At 66.0% G+C, this 17,257-nt stretch overlaps 4 protein-coding genes across 4 annotated transcripts; 1 reads left to right on the top strand and 3 right to left on the bottom strand.

Moving 5' to 3' along the window:
- Positions 1 to 271: 271 nt before the first annotated feature.
- Positions 272 to 1,896, top strand: TBX10 (T-box 10). The gene is given in 6 exon segments (XM_026047189.1): positions 272 to 450; positions 525 to 626; positions 787 to 958; positions 1,099 to 1,254; positions 1,332 to 1,431; positions 1,646 to 1,896. Coding segments are annotated over 6 exon segments (960 nt in total).
- A 229-nt stretch (positions 1,897 to 2,125) lies between these two features.
- TCIRG1 (T cell immune regulator 1, ATPase H+ transporting V0 subunit a3) lies at positions 2,126 to 7,542 on the bottom strand. The gene is made up of 19 exons (XM_026047212.1): positions 7,426 to 7,542; positions 7,271 to 7,349; positions 6,918 to 7,147; positions 6,724 to 6,818; positions 6,498 to 6,624; positions 6,330 to 6,412; positions 5,876 to 5,969; positions 5,577 to 5,789; positions 5,116 to 5,266; positions 4,893 to 5,032; positions 4,478 to 4,635; positions 4,306 to 4,396; positions 4,099 to 4,217; positions 3,622 to 3,835; positions 3,365 to 3,481; positions 3,182 to 3,292; positions 2,974 to 3,094; positions 2,707 to 2,878; positions 2,126 to 2,627 (listed from the first exon to the last, which is right to left on the bottom strand). Exons 1-19 carry the CDS (start codon positions 7,540 to 7,542, stop codon positions 2,546 to 2,548), a joined length of 2,514 nt encoding a protein of 837 aa, XP_025902997.1. The 3' UTR covers positions 2,126 to 2,545.
- Positions 7,543 to 8,343: 801 nt separating this feature from the next.
- On the bottom strand, positions 8,344 to 9,529 carry NDUFS8 (NADH:ubiquinone oxidoreductase core subunit S8). The gene is made up of 5 exons (XM_026047200.1): positions 9,340 to 9,529; positions 9,176 to 9,265; positions 8,799 to 8,971; positions 8,582 to 8,710; positions 8,344 to 8,505 (listed from the first exon to the last, which is right to left on the bottom strand). Exons 1-5 carry the CDS (start codon positions 9,512 to 9,514, stop codon positions 8,374 to 8,376), a joined length of 699 nt encoding a protein of 232 aa, XP_025902985.1. The 5' UTR covers positions 9,515 to 9,529; the 3' UTR covers positions 8,344 to 8,373.
- A 1,336-nt stretch (positions 9,530 to 10,865) lies between these two features.
- Positions 10,866 to 14,312, bottom strand: LOC112954053 (aldehyde dehydrogenase family 3 member B1-like). The gene is made up of 10 exons (XM_026047199.1): positions 14,263 to 14,312; positions 13,413 to 13,604; positions 12,821 to 12,931; positions 12,615 to 12,735; positions 12,417 to 12,502; positions 12,209 to 12,290; positions 11,597 to 11,983; positions 11,310 to 11,476; positions 11,130 to 11,229; positions 10,866 to 11,059 (listed from the first exon to the last, which is right to left on the bottom strand). The coding sequence occupies exons 2-10, from the start codon at positions 13,572 to 13,574 to the stop codon at positions 10,866 to 10,868; spliced, it is 1,410 nt and encodes a 469-aa protein (XP_025902984.1). The 5' UTR covers positions 13,575 to 13,604; positions 14,263 to 14,312.
- Positions 14,313 to 17,257: the final 2,945 nt, after the last annotated feature.

Below are 17,257 nucleotides of genomic sequence, written 5' to 3'. Positions count from 1 at the left end.
TAGGGAGGACAGGATGGGGTGTTCAGTAGATGATGGTGAGGGGCAGGTTGTGCGGGTCCAATTCCCACACCTGGGAAGCAAGCAGGGAGCTAAGAGTGGCCACCCTGGTGACCATGGGAGGGCTCTAGGGACCACGAGGCTCCTGGGACCCCATCCTGGCCACGAGTGGTGGGGCCCAGGGCGGCAGCGCRACCCCCTGCTCCTCGCAGCCTTCCTGGGTGCGGGCCTGAGCGTGGTACCTGGTGAGGGCTGCCCCACGTGGGCGGGCACCATGGGGAGGCCCTGCCCGCTGGCAGCAGCCCCTTCGAGCGCTGCGCTGGCGGCCGAGGGGCCGGGAAGCGGCACCAAGAACCAGCGCGTGTGCCATGTGGCGGTGCAGCTGGAGATGGGCGGCCTGTGGCAGCAGTTCAACCGCCTGGGCACCGAGATGATCGTCACCAAGGCGGGCAGGTAGGGGCTGCAGCGGGGGTGCTGGGGTCGTTGGTGCCAGAGGTTGACCCCACAAGACTTGTCTCTCCCTACAGGAGGATGTTCCCCACCTTCCAGGTGAAGCTCTCGGGRCTGGACCCGCTGGCTGATTACGTCCTGCTGATGGATTTTGTCCCGTTGGATGACAAGAGATACAGGTGTGGACCAGGACACCTGAGGCCAAAGACGGATGACTGGGYGGTGGTGACGGGACAGGCAGGGTCCCTGGCAGCTCTTGACGGCTTAGGGGGTCTGCATTCGCCCCAGCTCCATGCGAGACGAGCACATTCCGGCGCTCAGCCACCGCTGTCCCCACAGATACGCCTTCCACAGCTCGTCGTGGCTGGTGGCAGGCCGGGCCGACCCCGTGGCRCCTGGCCGCGTCCACTTCCACCCCGACTCACCCGCCAAGGGTGCCCAGTGGATGCGGCAGATCGTCTCCTTTGACAAGCTCAAGCTCACCAACAACCTCCTGGATGACAATGGCCATGTGAGACCCCCTGACCTTGGTGGAGAAGGGGCAGGAGAGGCAGCCCAGCTGCAGAGAGYGAYTCTGCAGTGGGGAGGAAGGGACGAKGGAGTCAGATGGGGCACACAGGTGCCCACTTCACGTCTCCTTGCTCTGCCCAGATCATCCTCAACTCCATGCACCGGTACCAGCCCCGCTTCCATGTGGTCTTCGTGGACCCCCGGCGGGACAGCGAGCGCTTTGCCCATGAGAACTTCAAGTCCTTCAGCTTCCCCGAAACGCAGTTCATGGCAGTGACAGCCTACCAAAACCACCGGGTGAGCCTCTCTGGGGGACCRGGGACACCTGGCCACCCCCAGCAGGACCAACCCCTGACCACCTCCTCCCTCTGCAGATCACGCAGCTGAAGATCGCCAGCAATCCCTTTGCCAAGGGCTTCCGGGACTGTGAGCCGGAGGCCTGGTAAGTGTCCCCACGCCACCGCGAGGCTCCTGGTGCCACCCACTCATCCCCCTGAGTCACTTGTCTCCCCCAGGTCTGGGGCGGCCGCCGGGCCCCTGCTGGGCACCCTGTCACGGATGCGGGGGGCCGCGCTCGGCTCGCAGCCCAAGGAGAAGCAGCAGAAAGGTAGCAGCCCTGAGGCTCGTGGCGCGTGCCAGTCCCCACGGCTGCGCTGACCCTGCTCTGCTTTTCTCTCCCCATCTCCAGGGGCTCCCCGAATGCATGGCTGCAGCGGAGAGCAGGCACCGGCCATCCCCCGCGAGCCGGCTCCGCTCCCCCAGACGGCTCTTGTGGCAGAGCTGCCCCCCTACCAGCCCCTTGGCTACCACAGTGTGTATGTGGGGGCCAAGCCCCGCACTGTGCCCTACCCGCTGCCCACCCTGCAGCCGCCCACCTTCCACGCGCTCAACGGCTACGGGGCCACAGCAGCGTCTGCCTTCACCTACAGCCAGCAGTGACGTGGCGCCCCCCGTGCAGCTCACGTCGTGCACCCTCCCTCCAGGTCCGCATCCCCATCCCCACCGCGTTGTGAGGACAGCACACACCGTGCCCTATTGGCCCTCCTGCTGCGCCGAGCCCTACAGGAGCAAGAGAGGCAGGGTGCTGGGGATGGGAACCCCAGGATGGGGACTTCTGTGTCCCCCTCCAAGCCCCAAAGCAGCCAGAGACCAGCACTACTTGGGCGGCTTTTATTTGCTTCCAGAAGAAAGTCTCCCAGGGCACGTGGAGGCTGCTCAGGCTGGAAGAGCAGAGGAAGGTGCGGATGGATCCTACATCCATCCCCGGGGTGCTGGGGACGTGGCCCTACCCCACTGCTCCCGGATCTCCAACACGGCTCCCCGACACCCTGAGCCCCCTGCTTGCGCTCCAGGGGCAGGGCGAGGTGGGCACCCAGGTACTGCAGCACATCTCGGCTTCCTCACCGCTGCGCCAGGGCCCCAGTCATTTGTTCACCATCGATAATGAGAAGGGGAAGAAGGGGCAGGGGGAAAAGAAGAATAAAATAAAGAAGGTAAACTGCTCCAGGCCAGAGGGGAGGGCTCAGAGAAGTAGCGGTCAGGGAGGGGCAACAAGAGCATCCTCGCAAAAGGCACGGAGGCGGCAGCCCTACTCGCAGGCGTTGGTCGCGAAGGCGAAGGGGCACAGCTTGTAGCCGGCGCCTACATAGAACTTGTTCTGGAACTCCACCCTGTCGAGGAGAGGGGCAGTCAGAGGCAGCATGGGGACCCAGCCCCGTGAAGTGCCGGCACCGCCGCTGGGGCTCTCACCAGTGCAGGCGCAGGGCGTGCAGGAAGGCYGAGAGCCCCTCCATCACCAGCAGGATGGCCACGGTGAGCACGGCRAAGAAGGCGAAGACGGGCACCAGCACCACGCCACCCACGTAGCTCAGCCGCACGAAGCCATTGCGCATCACCATGGTCCAGAGCACCTCGGAGAGCTCTGCGGGACGGGCAGCACTCCAGGGGAGGCTCCTCTCCAAGCTTGGGGATCCCCAGGGCACGCAGAGGGGAGCGAGCAGGGATGGGGGCACTCACGGGCATGTGCCAGGCTGAGGGCCCAGAGCCGCAGGTAGGACGCCGTGTTGGAGATGCAACCCAGGCAGTACTCAATGGTGTGGATGGCCTGGTGCATGAACACCTCGGAGAAGTCCAAGTGCTGCAGAAGGCAACGCGGGAGGTCAGTGGGATGTGGTACCGCACGGTGCCAGGCCCAAACACCTTGCCCAGGTGCCAGAGCCCTCACCTTGGCATCGTGGCCATGTGCCCCACTCTCCACGTCCTCCTTGGTGGCGTTGACAGAGTTGCCAGCTTCCTGCCCCTCCAGCAGCGGCTCCTGCCCCGCTCCAGTCCCAGGCTGTGCAGGAGCCAAGGTGAGACCCTGCTGCATCCCCGGACCTACCAAAGCGCCCCTCGGCCTTGCTCCTACCGCAGGCTGGCGCATTCGCCAAGAGCGCTGGCGGCAGTACAAGTAGAGGGGTGTCCCCAGGAGCAGGACAGGCACCGATGCCAGAGCCAGCACCACCAGTACAGTCTGCACGGGCACCTGCAGCAACATGGGACAGCAGCTCCCAAGTGATGCTCCCCAGCTTTCCACCCAGCGTGAGACACTGGCCAGTGAGTCAAGACAGAGAGGAGAGCCGGGCTTGGGGAGCCCCACGGCTGCCCCATGGTGGGAGGCGCTACCTGCCCCTCATAAAGCGGAAGGTTCTCCTTGTTGGAAGTGAAGAGGAACATGTCGATGAAGTGAATGAGGATGCTGGGGGCCACCAGGGAGTTGACAGCGCTGAACCTGATCCACTTGTAAAAGATGAGGAAGACGAGGTAGCCAAAAAGGGCCAGGAGGAAGATCATCTCGGGCAGGAACTCCAGCACCAGCCGGTGTCGCTGCCSGAAGTGCCTGGGCAAAGAGGGGCACCAGTGGGGCTCAGCCTGCCATGGCACAACCCCCATTCCCATATGGGCCATGGAGGTATCACCACAGGGCTGCCCATGACTTGCACCCTGAACTGATGTAGCACTACTGTCACCTCCCATCCTGATGCCACAGCCACCACTGCAGGGGCTGCCCTGCCCTGAGCAAAGCAGGCTCTGGCCCCTTGGCAGCACCCAGGGGTGGGTGGGGAGAGCTGAAGCCTGTGAGTGCACAGAGGGGAGACTCACACATGGTTGAAGACCCCCAGGAGGACCCCAAAGCCCATGTGCACAATGCCCAGCACCACGGACATCTTCATCTTGAAGGAGTTGAGGAAGTTGAGGTGGTTGGTGGCCAAACTCCAGATCTGACCAGGACAAAGCAGAGGGAGGCGGTGAGAGGCTCAGCCACCCTGCCCAGGGTCCCATCCCGTCTCCCCATAGTCCCCCACTCACTGGGTCGATCCCAAATGGGTAGGGCCCTTGGAAGACACCTGTGATGTTGGGGTCCAGGGTGAGGGATGGGTGAACAGCGAGGTAGTCTGAACTGTGGGGAGAACAAGGAGGGGGGAGTTCAGTGCAAGGTGGAGGGCAGGTGCCAGAGGCCCCACRAGCCCAGGGGTCTCACCTCCAGGAGGAGTGGTTGGCCATGGTGGCCACGCTCCAGGCCGAGGGGAATATGACTGTGGCTTTGCTGAAGCACTCGTTGTAGATGAAGCCCGTATAGATGGAGAAGGCCCCCATGAGCAGAATGAGGTAGCGCCCTTCAAAGAACGTCAGCCAGATCTGGGGGAAGCAAAGGCGGCTCCCATGCTGTCCCACAACCTGCGCCATGGACTCCCTCCTGGCCCTGCCCCACACCACCAACCCCATCTCACCCCACCAACCCTACCGCACATCATCCTTACCCCACACCACCCATCCCAACCTGTCCCACCCCACCAACGCCATCTCCCCTTACCACACACCAACCCCTTGCACAGCACAGCTCCCCACACCACCAGCTCCACCGCACAGCACCAGCCCCRGCAGGCCCTGCTCACCTCGTTGCTGGCCTGCCGCAAGCTGGGGCTATTCTCATACAGCACCATCCAGAGCGCAAAGAGGAACATGAGCAGCCCGTGACCAACATCCCCGAACATGATGGCAAAGATGAAGGGGAACGTGATGATGGCATAGGGTGCTGTGGGGCACAGGGAGCATATCACATGGGACCATCCTGGGCACTGCTGGCTCCTCACTCCTCCTTGGGGCAGGTGTCCCTACCCGGGTTCACTTCCTGGTAGCTGGCCACCCCGTAGGCATCCACGATGCTTTGGAAGCCAGCGGTGAACTTGTTGGTGCGGATGAGCGTTGGTGGGCTCTCCGAGGTGGGAATGCGCTGCACGAAGCACTCCACGCTCGAGCCACTCTTGTACTGCAAGGAAGGCACCCAGCGTGTGACCCTCCCCCGGCTGTACCCACACCATGGGAGAGCAAGGGGCAAGGGGGACTCGAGTTTGGGTGGGAGCACACACAGGACACCAGAAGGGTGTCACAATCCCTGGAAGAGTGGGTACACAGCACCCTAGGTACAAGAAGTGGGATTTGTGTCTCATTACGGGCACAAGATTTTGATGTGGAGYGTTCCCTCCATGACCATGGGGTGCAACAAGCACTCCTCGGCAYGGAGTGCACTTACCCCGGCACTTACCTGCTCCCCACATGAAGGGTACAGGGGCACCTACCGATCCCTGGCGCAGGGCCTCCTGCACCTGCGTGAGGTCCTGCACGGGACACCAGACCTCGGCGATGAGGCACTTCTCAGTGACGTCGAAGCTGCACTGGTTGAGCACCAGGTAGACAGCCTTCATCTTCTGCACCTGCACCCGCCATGTGGGCAGCACCAGCAGCACCTTGTCCAGCACCTGCGCCAAGTACTGCTCCGTCTCCTCCAGCACCTGCGGCACCGGGGGCAGCGGGTCAGGTGCCAGGGGCCCTGGGCACCCACCCCGCACTTGCTGCATCACGGCAGTGTCCTGCTCACCATGCTGAGGTCCTGGATCTGGCTGAGCAGCCCCGACAGGGTCTCCTTGCGGCTCGTCTCACTCTCGGGGTAGGGGTACAYGTGGCAGTGGAAGCTGGGGCAGGTGCACGCGCGTTGGGGACGCCAAGGGCTCCCCGGGGCAGCCCAGCCCAGCCCAGATGCCCACCCTGCATCCCAGAGCCTGCTGGGCCGCAGAGAGCGGCCAGGGCTCGAGGCAGCATCCTCCGTGCAATGATGTCCTGGGCAAAGCGCATAGCCAGCAGCACCCACACRGACGGGCAGGCACAGAGAAAGGGATGCAGGCCTGGGCGGCCACGGGAAGGGACAGGGACGGGCGCGAACCTCGCAAAATAAACCTTTCCACAGCAAAACCATGTGACGCTGGGGAGCAGGCGCATGCGGGGACGCTGTGGGGACGCGGCGCCGCGGGGAGGCACTGGAGATGCGCTCTCACCAGTCGGAGATCTTGCGGATCTTCTGCCCTATCTGCTCGCCCCAGTAGGAGATGAGGAAGATGACCCAGGTGATGCTCTCACCCTGGGGGGCGGCACAGGCCATGTTAGCCCCGGTGCCCCTTCCCCGCTGGTGCCCCAGGCCAGCCTCACCGCCTCCCGGCGCTCACCGTGGCCGGGTCCTCCATGGGCTCGGGCATCTCCACGAAGTTGGCCACCAGGTAGCCACGGCAGGCGCGCCACAGCAGCCGCTCGAAGGCGCTCACCCGCCATGGGTGCACGATGCCGGCCACAAAGCTGCCGTGGCGCCAGCAGCACCGTGAGCACCCACACGGCCCCACAGCCGTGCCCCCCAGCTCCCACGGTCCCGCTCCATGCCCGCCAGGCCCCGCTTACTTGATCTTGCGGTCGAGATGCTGGCTCACGGACGGGTCAAGGAGGGGCTCGCGCTCAGAGTGCGCCCGGGGCCGCGGTGGGGAGCCCAGCGGCGCCTGCCGTGCCAGGGAGCGAGGATGAGGAGGGCAGCGGGGAGCGGCCTCACAGTGCCCAAGGGCACCCACAGCCGGCACTGGGGGCCCGCGAGGACCCACCGGGAGGCTGGTGAAGCGCTGGCCCTCTCGCAGGACATGCAGGTACTCGCGGAGCTCGCGCAGGCGCCCGCGCAGCGACTCCCGGTTGCGGCTGACCTCGCGCAGCTCCTGCGCCAGCTGCTCCGACTGCTCCTGGATGCGCAGGGCGTCGCGCGCCGGCGGTGCCGGCGGGTTATCCACGCACGGCCCCAGTGCCCGCCCGGCCCTGCGCAGCTCCTGCTGCAGGAAAGCTGCGGGAGAATGGTTGGCGATGGGCATGGAGGCAGCCGGGGCAACACTGCAGCCCAGGGCATCCTTCCCCTTTCCCCTTTCCCCACATTCCCCCTTCGCCCTGTGGGCACCGGGGAACTCACTGAAGGTCTTCTCCATGTCCTCGCAGCGCCGCACCTCGCCCACAAAGCGCCGCTGGAACGCGCTCACGTTGGGGTTCAGCTGCAGGAGGGAGGGCAGCGCGGGGTGGGCGCCCACCCGCGCCAGGGCCCCCACCGTCCCCCCAGCCCCTACGTACGTCCCTGAACTCCAGCAGCCCCCGCTCGCCCAGCTCGCTGACGCACGTGTAGGCCGAGGCCGACTGCAGGAAGAGCTGCGCCAGGCAGACCTCCTCGCTGCGGAACAGGGCGCCCATGGTRCCGCGCCGAGGGGGCGCGCAACGCAGCGCAACGGGATGGGACGGGATGGGACAGCGAAGCCGGCGGCGCCCGTCGAGGCGCGCGGGTCCCGCCGTGTGCCGCGGGTCCCGCCCGCCGCCGCTGCCAAAGCCCTCCCCGCGCCCCGCGCCCGCCCCGCGCCCCGGCGGCCGGCCCGGGATGGAGGCGGCACCACGGCCCGCCCCGCACTTCCTCTTCCCCAGGAAGGGCCCGGGCGGCGAGGGAGGGACCGAGCACGCGGCGCCACCGCCGCGGGCGGGGGCTGCACGCGCCGCCCCCGGAACCCCCGCGCTCCCCAGCCCGCTCCCGGGAGCCCCGTCCCGGCCCCGGGAGCCCTGCGTGCTCCCTGCCCCGCGCCCACGAGCCCCAGGCCTCTCGCGCGTCCCCGCAGCCCACRGGCCCCCCGCGCGCTCCCTGCCCCGTCGCTCCCGGGAGCACCGCGGCCCCCGAGCCCTTGCAMGGAGACCGGCTGCGGCCACGGCCCCTCTACCTGCCCCCCTCCTCGGGGGGCTCCTCTCCCCCTCCCCCCCCACCAGCTCATACTCTCCCGCCTCCCAGTGCTCCCACCTGGACTGGGAACACCCARCCGGTTCCCAGCGCTCTCCCCTAAGATGCTCCCAGGCACCTCAGGCCAGAGATGCCCAGGGGCCATGGGGGCCAGTGAAGATGAGGGGCTTCAGTCCCCGCTCCTCCCCACACACATACATACATAGACGCAAAGGAAAACACGAGGCCTGAGTAGGAAGGGGCTAGTGGCCCAGGCCCTTTATTAGGGATGAGGGAGGGGGCAGCGGCGCGGRCTCTGAAGGTCACCGGTACAGGTAGTCAGCCTGGATGTTGGCCGCGATCTCCGCCTCCCACTTGTCACCGTTGTTGAGCAGCTTCTCCTTATTGTACAGGAGCTCCTCGTGCGTCTCGGTGGAGAACTCGAAGTTGGGGCCCTGCCGGGAGCGGGATTAGGAGGCGCCCCCCTCAGCACCGGCCTCATCGTGCACCCCCCACTCCAGCCGTGCTCACCTCCACGATGGCATCCACGGGACAGGCCTCCTGGCAGAAGCCGCAGTAAATGCACTTGGTCATGTCGATGTCATAGCGCGTGGTGCGGCGGCTGCCATCCGCCCGTGGCTCCGCCTCGATGGTGATGGCCTGGCGCAGAGGAACGCACTCAGCTCCTGCTCCGGCCTGGAGAGGCACCCCGGACAGCAGGAGGAGGAGAAGGAGGAGGAAAGCTCACCTGGGCAGGACAGACGGCCTCGCAGAGCTTGCAGGCGATGCAGCGCTCCTCTCCAGATGGGTAGCGCCGCAGCGCGTGCTCGCCACGGAAGCGTGGGCTCAGCGGGCCCTTCTCAAAGGGGTAGTTGATGGTGGCCGGCTCCCGGAACAGGTAGCTCAGAGTCATGGCCAGGCCTGGAGGGGAGACAGAGGAACAAAAAGGAGACAAGTGCCAGTGGGTGCAAAGGACGGCGCTCCCCCAAGGCAGTCGCGAGGCCCATGGGCTCCCGAAGGACATTCCTGCCTCTGTTAGCRCTGAACAGCAGCGTGCCAGCAAAGGCACCAAGTGCCATGGGGCTCCCACACAGCCCAGGGCTCTGCCGGCACCATGGTGCTCACCTCGAAACAGCTCCGTCCACAGCAGTGTCTGGGCAGCGCGGTCGGTGACGGCCTTCATGTCCATGGCCGGCTCCTGGACATTCACGTACTCTGCGGGGAGAGCGGCACCGTGCGCGGGGAGCGCGGCAGGAAGGAGATCCGCGGCAGCGGGGCCCGGTACTCACTGTAGGAGTCCCTGCGGGTGCTGGTGCCGAACGGACGCAGGCAGCGCTGCCCAGCCGCAGCGCCGGTGGGAGCACACAGCACTCGGGGGCAGCTCATGGCGGGAGGTGGCGCGGAGCAGTGCCCGGCGGGGCCCTCAGCTGCGCGTGCCGCCCGGCAGAGCAAGCGCAGCGCCATGGTCGTCCTGCAGCRGGACAGCGGCCTCACCATCACTCACTGCCCCAGGACAGCACCATCRGGGCTGGCACCGTGGGCTGGTACCTGGAGGGCTCCCAATGACAGCTGGGGCTGCCAGCTGGCGCCCGGGATTCCAGGACACCCCCCACCTCCTACAAGGGACTCGGGAGTCCGGGACTCCCTCCCATCTCCCCCAACGGACCCAGGCGTCAAGGACCACCCCAACCTTCCCCAAGGGACCCAGGTGTCTGGGACTCCCTGCCACCTCCCCCAAGGGATCTAGGTGTCCAGGACCCCCTTACATCCCACAGGGACTCGGGTGTCCGGGACACTCCCCCACCTCCCCCAAGGGATCTAGGTGTCCAGGACCCCCCCAGCCTCCCTCAAAGGACCCGGGTGTCCGGGTCTGCCCCCCCACCACCTCCCCGAAGGGACCCAGGTGTCCGGGACCCCCTCCCATCTCCCCCAAGGGACATGGGTGTCCGGGACACCCCCAACTTTCCCCAAGGGACCCGGGTGTCCGGGATCCTCCCACCTCCTACAAGGGACCCAGGTGTCCGGGACGCCCCCCAAGGGACCCGGGCCTCCTGCCCTCCCCCMCAAGGGACCCGGGCCTCCTGCCGCCCCCCAAGCGCCCAGACACCCTCCCGGTGATCCGGGTGTCCCGACTACCCTCTTCCCAAAAGACCCCACCCCCGCTGAGGGGCCCAGGCCTCCGGGCGCCCCTTTTACCTCCCCCCCAAGGACCCAGGCGTCCTGACCCGCTGCGCCCGCCCCCGAGACGCGGCGCGCAGGCGCGCCGGCCAGCGGCGCATGCGCAGCGGCGCCCACGGCACCGGCTCGCGGAGGCGGGACGAGCTGGGGGAGAGGGGGGCGGGCCAGACAGCGCTCAGCTCGCCTCTCATTGGCTGCGCTGCGGGAGAGTGGGTGGGAACTTGGAGGTCGCAGGGGTARGGGGCGCGGCGAGACTGGAGGTCCTGGGTTCGAGGCCAGCGCGGGGCTGTTCATGGCGGGAGGAGGTTGGGGAAGGGGCAGGGGACGCGGTGAGACTGGAGGCCGCGGGTTCGAGGCTGGCAGGGCTGTTCATTGCAGGAGGAGGTTGGGGAAGGGGCAAGGGACGCGGTGAGACTTGAAGTCGCGGATTCGAGGCTGGCGCGGGGCTGTTCAGGGTGGGAGGAGGTTGGGGAAGGGGCAGGGGACACGGTGAGACTGGAGACCGCGGGTTCGAGGCTGGTGCGGGGCTGTTCATGGCGGGAGGAGGTTGGGGAAGGCATAGGGGATGTGGCAAGACTCGAAGCCGCGCATGCGGGGTAGGCGGCTCTGTCGGCAGGTGTTTATTGCGTGTGGCGGCTCAGAGGAGGGTGCAGGCGGGTGCACGGCGCGTCTCCRTGGCAGCGCGCAGCAGCAGCAGGCGGCGCGTGCCGTAGGGTGGGTAGCGCGGCGCGTTGAGGGCCTCGCGGCCGGCGGCGCGCAGCAGCGCGGCGCGCACGTGTGAGAAGGTGTCGAAGGAGAAGCGGCCGTGGTAGCAGCCCAGCCCGCTGTGCCCTGCGCAGAGCCAGGCGTCAGGGCCGGGCGGCCGGCCGCACGCGGCAGCGGGACGCGGGGGTGGCCATACCGATGCCGCCGAAGGGCAGCGCGGGAAGTGTCATGTGCATCACGGTGTCGTTGCCGCAGAAGCCGCCGCTGCTTGTGTGCTCCAGCACGCGCTGCAGTACCTGTGGGCAGCAGGACGAGCGCAGGGCTCCCTCCTGCCCCGCGGCCGCCCTCCTGCCACCGCACGTGCGCTGGCGCCTACCTTCCGGGAGGAGGAGAAGACGTAGAGMGCGAGCGGGCGCTCCCGCGCGTTGATGAAGGCCACGGCCTCGTCCTCRCCGGCCACGGTGAGGATGGGCAGCACGGGCCCGAAGATCTCCTCGCGCATGACAGCATCCTCGGGCCGCACGTCCACCAGCACGGTGGGCGCTGTGGAGACAGGACACCGTGGGACGGACGCGGCGGCTCTACTGCACCATCGGCCTCCCCATTGAGGGGCCGCGTGGGGAGCCCTGGGCACCTCAGCACCGCTCAAGCCCGTGTGCTCACCTATGTAGCGCTCCTGCTCGTCCACCTGCCCCCCGATGGCCGCGTGCCCACTGCCCAGCAGMGCCYGSAYGCGMYGGAACTGCTTGTCGCCCACGATGCGGGCRAAGTCGGGCGACTCCTTGGGTTCGGGGCCGTAGAACTCCGTAATGGCCTCGCGCAGGGCGGGCAGCAGCTTCTCCCGCATCTCCGCGCTGCACAGGATGTAGTCGGGTGCCACGCAGGTCTGCCCCGCGTTGAAGAAGCGCCCCCAGGCCACACGCCTGGCCACATTGTGCACCTCACAGTCGTCAGACACGTAGCAGGGGTTCTTGCCCCCCAGCTCCAGCGTCACCGGGGTCAGGTGCTTGGCGGCGGCCATCATGACCGTCCTGCCCACAGAGGGGCTGCCTGAGGGCAGGAGAGCAGCACTGAGTGCCCGGCACCAGGGCTGCCCCTGCATCAGGTCCTGTTCTGGGGACTGTCCCCATCAGCGGCTCCGAGCACCACGGGGCTCTGAGAGCGCAAAGGGCAGGTTTGGCTCTGGCCACGGTGCCTCTCGCTCTCCCGTGCCCATCCTCAAGAGGAAGGAGGGGATGGGGTGCGAGCAGCGGAGCCCGGCTCCTGCGCACGCACCGGTGAAGAAGATGTAGTCAAACTTGTTCTCCAGCAGCTTTGTGGTCTCCTCCACACCGGCCGTCACCACTGCAAAGCAATCCTGCCGTGCCGACAGCAGCGGAGGGAGACACGGGCTGAGCACCGGGCAGAGGCGTGGGGCGCAACCCACAGTAGCTGGGAGAGGGGCTACAGCCAATGGAGAGGAAGGGGGCCAGGACAGCCCTACCTTGTCCAGGTAGCCCAGCAGTGTCTCAGCCACCAAGCGCTCTGCGTTCTTGCTGATCTCAGAGGGTTTCATGACAACGCAGTTACCTGCAGGATGGAGGAATCTCACCACAGGGCGGCTGAGGACTTGTCCATGGTCCTCACCCCACGCAGAGGTCCTGGCGAGCCCCGACACAGGGAGAACACAGCTTCGACTCACCGGCAGCAATGGCCCCAATGAGGGGCACCAGGAGGAGGTGGATGGGGTAATTCCAGGGTGCAATGATGAGCACCACCCCGTAGGGGTCCTTGCGGATGAAGGCTGAGTCCAACTGAATCGCCTGCGGAGGGAAACACAGTGCGAGGAGCCCCCCGCCTCCCTCCCGTGCTTGCCCCGACAGGAACACCCCAGCCRCCAGCCCTTACCCAGTTCTTCTCCACATGTTCATCCTTCATCCAGCTGCCCAGGTTGTTCAGCGTGTGGTGCAGCTCGCTCCTGCAGATGGAGATCTCGGAGATCTCCACTTCGAAGGAGGGCTGGGGTCACAGGGGAGGTCAGCGCAGTGCCCCCTACCGCGCACACAGCGCCACAGCCGCCCCGCGGGGAGGCCTGGGGCAGGGGACGGCGCTGGCAGCACCCCGGGGCGTTGCAGGGGTGAGGATGGGCCTCGGGAGGTGACAACCAGCACGGCAACAGCAGCTGCCRTGCATGCCTGGCCCAATGCCACCCGGTGCCGCCCTGTGTCCTAGGGCAGTGCAGACGCTCTCAAACAGAGACGTGTTCTCRGTAACTCCAGAGCTCTGGCTGCCCTGGGGGCCACGCAGAGCTAGTGCGGAAGCAGCCGGAGCAGCCAGCGCCCCGACCTGCGCCTGGCCAGGCCTTCCCTGGGGCTAATTCGTTCCGCTCTGCGAAGCGGGGGGTCCCCATGCCAAGGCACAGCTGGGCAGCACATTTGGTGTGAGGTTACCAGGTGGGACCTGCCACAGGCCGGGCCCGTCTGGAGGAGTCTGGCCTCACCTTGCGCATGTCAGAGGCCAGGGCCTCCAGGATGTCCTGCTTCTTCTCGTCCAGGAAGCGGCCCAGGGCCTCCAGCTGGGCCACGCGATACTCCATGGGCCGCGTCTTGCCCGCAAGCCACGCAGCCCGCAGGCCGCTCACCAGCCCCGCGTAGGGGTTCATGCTGCCCGGGCTGCAGGAGATGCCGGGACCCTGTGGGTGCCTCCTGCCCCTGAGGCCCCACAGGAGGCTGCAGGAGCAGCTCCGGTTGCGCTGGGTTAAACCCAGAGYGAGGGCAAGCCTGGCAGTGTGCAGGGTGCCGCCCTTCCCGCGGCGGGGAGGCACCCGCAGGCTCGGGGCAGCACAGCAGGGAGCAGGGCACCCCCTCCCCATAGCAGGGGCACGGCAGGGAGCAGGACACCCCCCTTCCCTTGTCGGGGGGCACAGCAGGGAGCGGGACACCCCCTCCCCATAGCAGGGTCATGGAAGGATGCAGGACACCCCCCTTGTTGGGATCCCCCCCAAGGACAGTGAGGAGCAGAAGGAGGCAGCCCCTGGCATTGGTGACRCATCCCACAGGCAGATTTGTGCTCCAGAAGCAGCGGAGGGAGCCCTTTATTGAGCTCAGCTCTTTCTATGCGTGGCTCTGTAAGCACGTGGGCGGCCAGCGCGGGGGGGCGGCCAGCAGGGACATCCGGAGCAGGAGCCGCCGGAGCAGGGAGAGCAGCACCGTGGGGTGAGCAGGACGGGGAAAGGAGCATGGGAGAGGGTAGGACACAGTGGGGGGGACCCAGGACCGATCCCAATCCCGACCCTGYGCCGTGCAAGGCACCCGCGGGCTCCCCTCATCTCCCAAGCTCCCTCACCTCACCTTGGGCTCCCCAAATCCCCACCCGGCTCCAAGTCCTCAGGCTGGACAAGATAAGAGAGGGCAAAGAGCCTGAAGTGCCCGAGAGTGCGACTCCGATGTGGGGCAGAAGGAAAACAAGCGAGCGCCRGGTGTGGAGTGGAAAAAAGCCAGGCAGGGCCTGGCCGCTCGCCACGGAGCCGCCTCCGGATGCCACGGGCCCCCAAAGAGCCCTCTGTCCTGGCCAGGCCTCTTCCACTGCCCGCAGCGACACCTCCTGGGTGCCCACACGTCCTTGGGAGGAGTGGGGTGATGAGGGCACGGGGAGGGACTGCACATCTGTGGGGCACCAGGAGCAGTGTGGGGTGCAGGGGGCTGCTGGGGCACAGGAGCATGAGGAGAGCAAGGAGTATCAGGGCAGAGGGAGGTGTGGGGGGCACAGGGGTGTGGGGGCATGAGGAATATAGGGGGTGTGGGAGCCTAGGGCTGTGGGCTGGGGTACAGGGTTCATGGATGGTGTGGGGCACGGGGTGTGTGGGGCACAGGGAGGTTTGTGGGGCACAGGAGGCATGAGGAGTATAGGGGTGTTGGAGCCTAGGGCTGTGGGCTGGGGTTCAGGGGGTCATGGATGGCATGGGGCACAGGGGATGTGGGGCACAGGGAGGTTTGTGGGGCACAGGGGACATGAGGAGTATAGGGGTGTGGGAGCCTAGGGCAGCGGGTTGGGGCACAGGGGGTGTGTGGCGCACAGGAAGCAGTAGTTTTGAGYTACAGGGAGGTGTGTTGGGGTACCCAGAGATATGTGGGGCACAGGGTGCATGTAGGGTCCAGGGAGGCATATGGGGCGCGGGACATATGGAACTCAGGGCACAGGCAGGGCTCAGGAGGCATGTGGGGCAGAAGGGGCATAGGCAGGGGGCATGTGGGGTGCAGGGAGCAGATCCATGGGATAGAGGGATGCCCCCCACACACACASCTGCCCTGGGTGCTGCCCCAGCCCTGTGCTCCTGCCCCTGCCCCATGAACTCCCCATGCCAGCCACACCCCCTTCCTGGTGGCTCTGCCTCCTCCTTGGTGGCCATGCCCCCTTCCTGGTGGCCCTACCCAGCTAGGACTCCCATCTACCCCACAGCCCTAGCAGTGGAGGTGGAGAGGGAGGAGGCTCCATTGGAGAAGGTGGAGTCTCCAATGGAGAGGGAGGAGRCTCCATTGGAGAAGGTGGAGTCTCCAATGGAGAGGGAGGAGGCTCCATTGGAGARGGTGGAGACTCCAGTGGAGAGGGAGGAGGCTCCATTAGAGAGGGAGGAGGCTGTGGGGATGGGAGGAGGTTCTGGCGATGCTGCTGGGTTTTGCAAGTGCGGTTGGGTCGCAGTGCAGGGAGCGCAGCGTGCAGGAACGCCCGCCCAGGGCGGCCCAGGCCCCGCTCAGAGCAGGGTGCAGGCGCCCTGCCTCTTAAGCTCGGTGGCAAGGCGCACGAGGCCCGTCTTGTGCGGGTTGTAGGGCGGGTAGCGCAGCGCGTTGATGGGCTCCAGGGCCGTGGTGCGCTGCAGGCAGCCGCGCTGGTGGCTGAACGTCTCGAAGGTGAACTGGCCGTGGTATCTCCCCAGGCCACTCTCCCCTGCAACACACAGCGCAACGGGACGTGAGGGGTCCTGAGCAGGACCCCAAACCAGCCCACTGTACCTAGAGAAGGTGGAGGGCCCGTGGAGAAGGTGCTGCCGTCAGCACCAGTGATAGAGACGGTCGCCTCTTTGCAGGGAGGCCTAAAGAGTAGCAGTGCAGAAGCTGGAGGTGCTTTGAGCGGGAATCCATTTGCCACAGCCAGAGGTGCTTGAGCACCTAGACCACTTGGTGGATAAAGCTGGTCTTTTCTTTGTCTTAAGCTCCCCTTTTGTAGCTGCTTCCAGCATCTGCTCTCAAGTTTCTGTTCTCTTTTTATGCCAGCTGGGAAACTGTAAGTACCTTACTGAGCACGAAACCTTGCCTGATAACAAGCAACCTCGAAGGAAGTCACTCACAGATGCCCTATGGGAGTGGGAACTATGGTGAGATGCTCCCATGAACTGAGCTGAACCCTCCAGCTTCCATAAGATGGAGACCACCCAAAAGACCCATCCGTGCTCTCAACAGCGGCTGCAGACTCATCCCCCTGCACTGCCTGGCTCTGCATTGGCCCCAAGCTCGCGGAAGGGGAACGAGCTGCTGTGGCCCGGTCGTGTGGCACTGCCCCCAGGAGACAGCATCAGTCCCACAGGTGGTGAGGCTCCAAGAGTGGAGACAAGGACACATCCATGTAGGTTGCTTGGGGTTGTGCAGTGCCCTGGCAGGATTCTCACCCCTTCCCGAGAAAAGGGGGAATTGCTCCCGGAAAAGGAAGGCCGGCTACCTGGGAGCGAGCCGGGCAGGCTGCAGAGATGGAAATAAGGAAATCCTGCTGGGTGCCATGATCTGGCGTGGTGAGCTGCCCTGCCTTCCTGATAACATGCAAACCCCAGCCAAAGCAGTGGATGGATTGCAGTGTCTCACACCAGCAGCCGCTGTGCAGAGCAGGGTCACTGTCTGGTCCCATCCAGCCCTGCATTGCCCATCCATCTGTCCTGCACTGAAGAGTGGTTCCACACAGCGAGGTGGGACGCGGATGGCTCTTTGCAATGTACCCATCTCCCGTGGAGGCAAGTGGGTTCTGCCCTGGGTCCCTGCCCAGCTGTGGCCGCAATCCAGCCAGCTGTGACCAGGAAATAATGATGGGTTTTCACTGGGGAGATGGGCCACTGARGAGGCCCCTGAAGACTTGGGAAAGACTTGGGAAAGATGCAAATGAGAATTTGTCACTGATCCCAAGGTGTTTTGAGTAGAAGAGACACGCAGGCATGGATGTTCCATCCTGTGGAGACCCTGTCCCACCATGGCCTGCGTGACTCAGACTCATGGTTGTTGGGCTGGTCACACCTGCCTCACACTCGGCCAAGGCCAAGCAGGGCTGGGGCGTTTGGACCTACCAATACCACCAAAGGGCAGC

This window comes from Nothoprocta perdicaria, unplaced genomic scaffold (assembly GCF_003342845.1).
Source record: "Nothoprocta perdicaria isolate Ctin4 unplaced genomic scaffold, notPer1 scaffold_481, whole genome shotgun sequence".
Classification (NCBI taxonomy): domain Eukaryota; kingdom Metazoa; phylum Chordata; class Aves; order Tinamiformes; family Tinamidae; genus Nothoprocta; species Nothoprocta perdicaria.
Note: the sequence above shows the minus strand (reverse complement) of the source record. Positions and strands in the feature narration are given on the sequence as shown.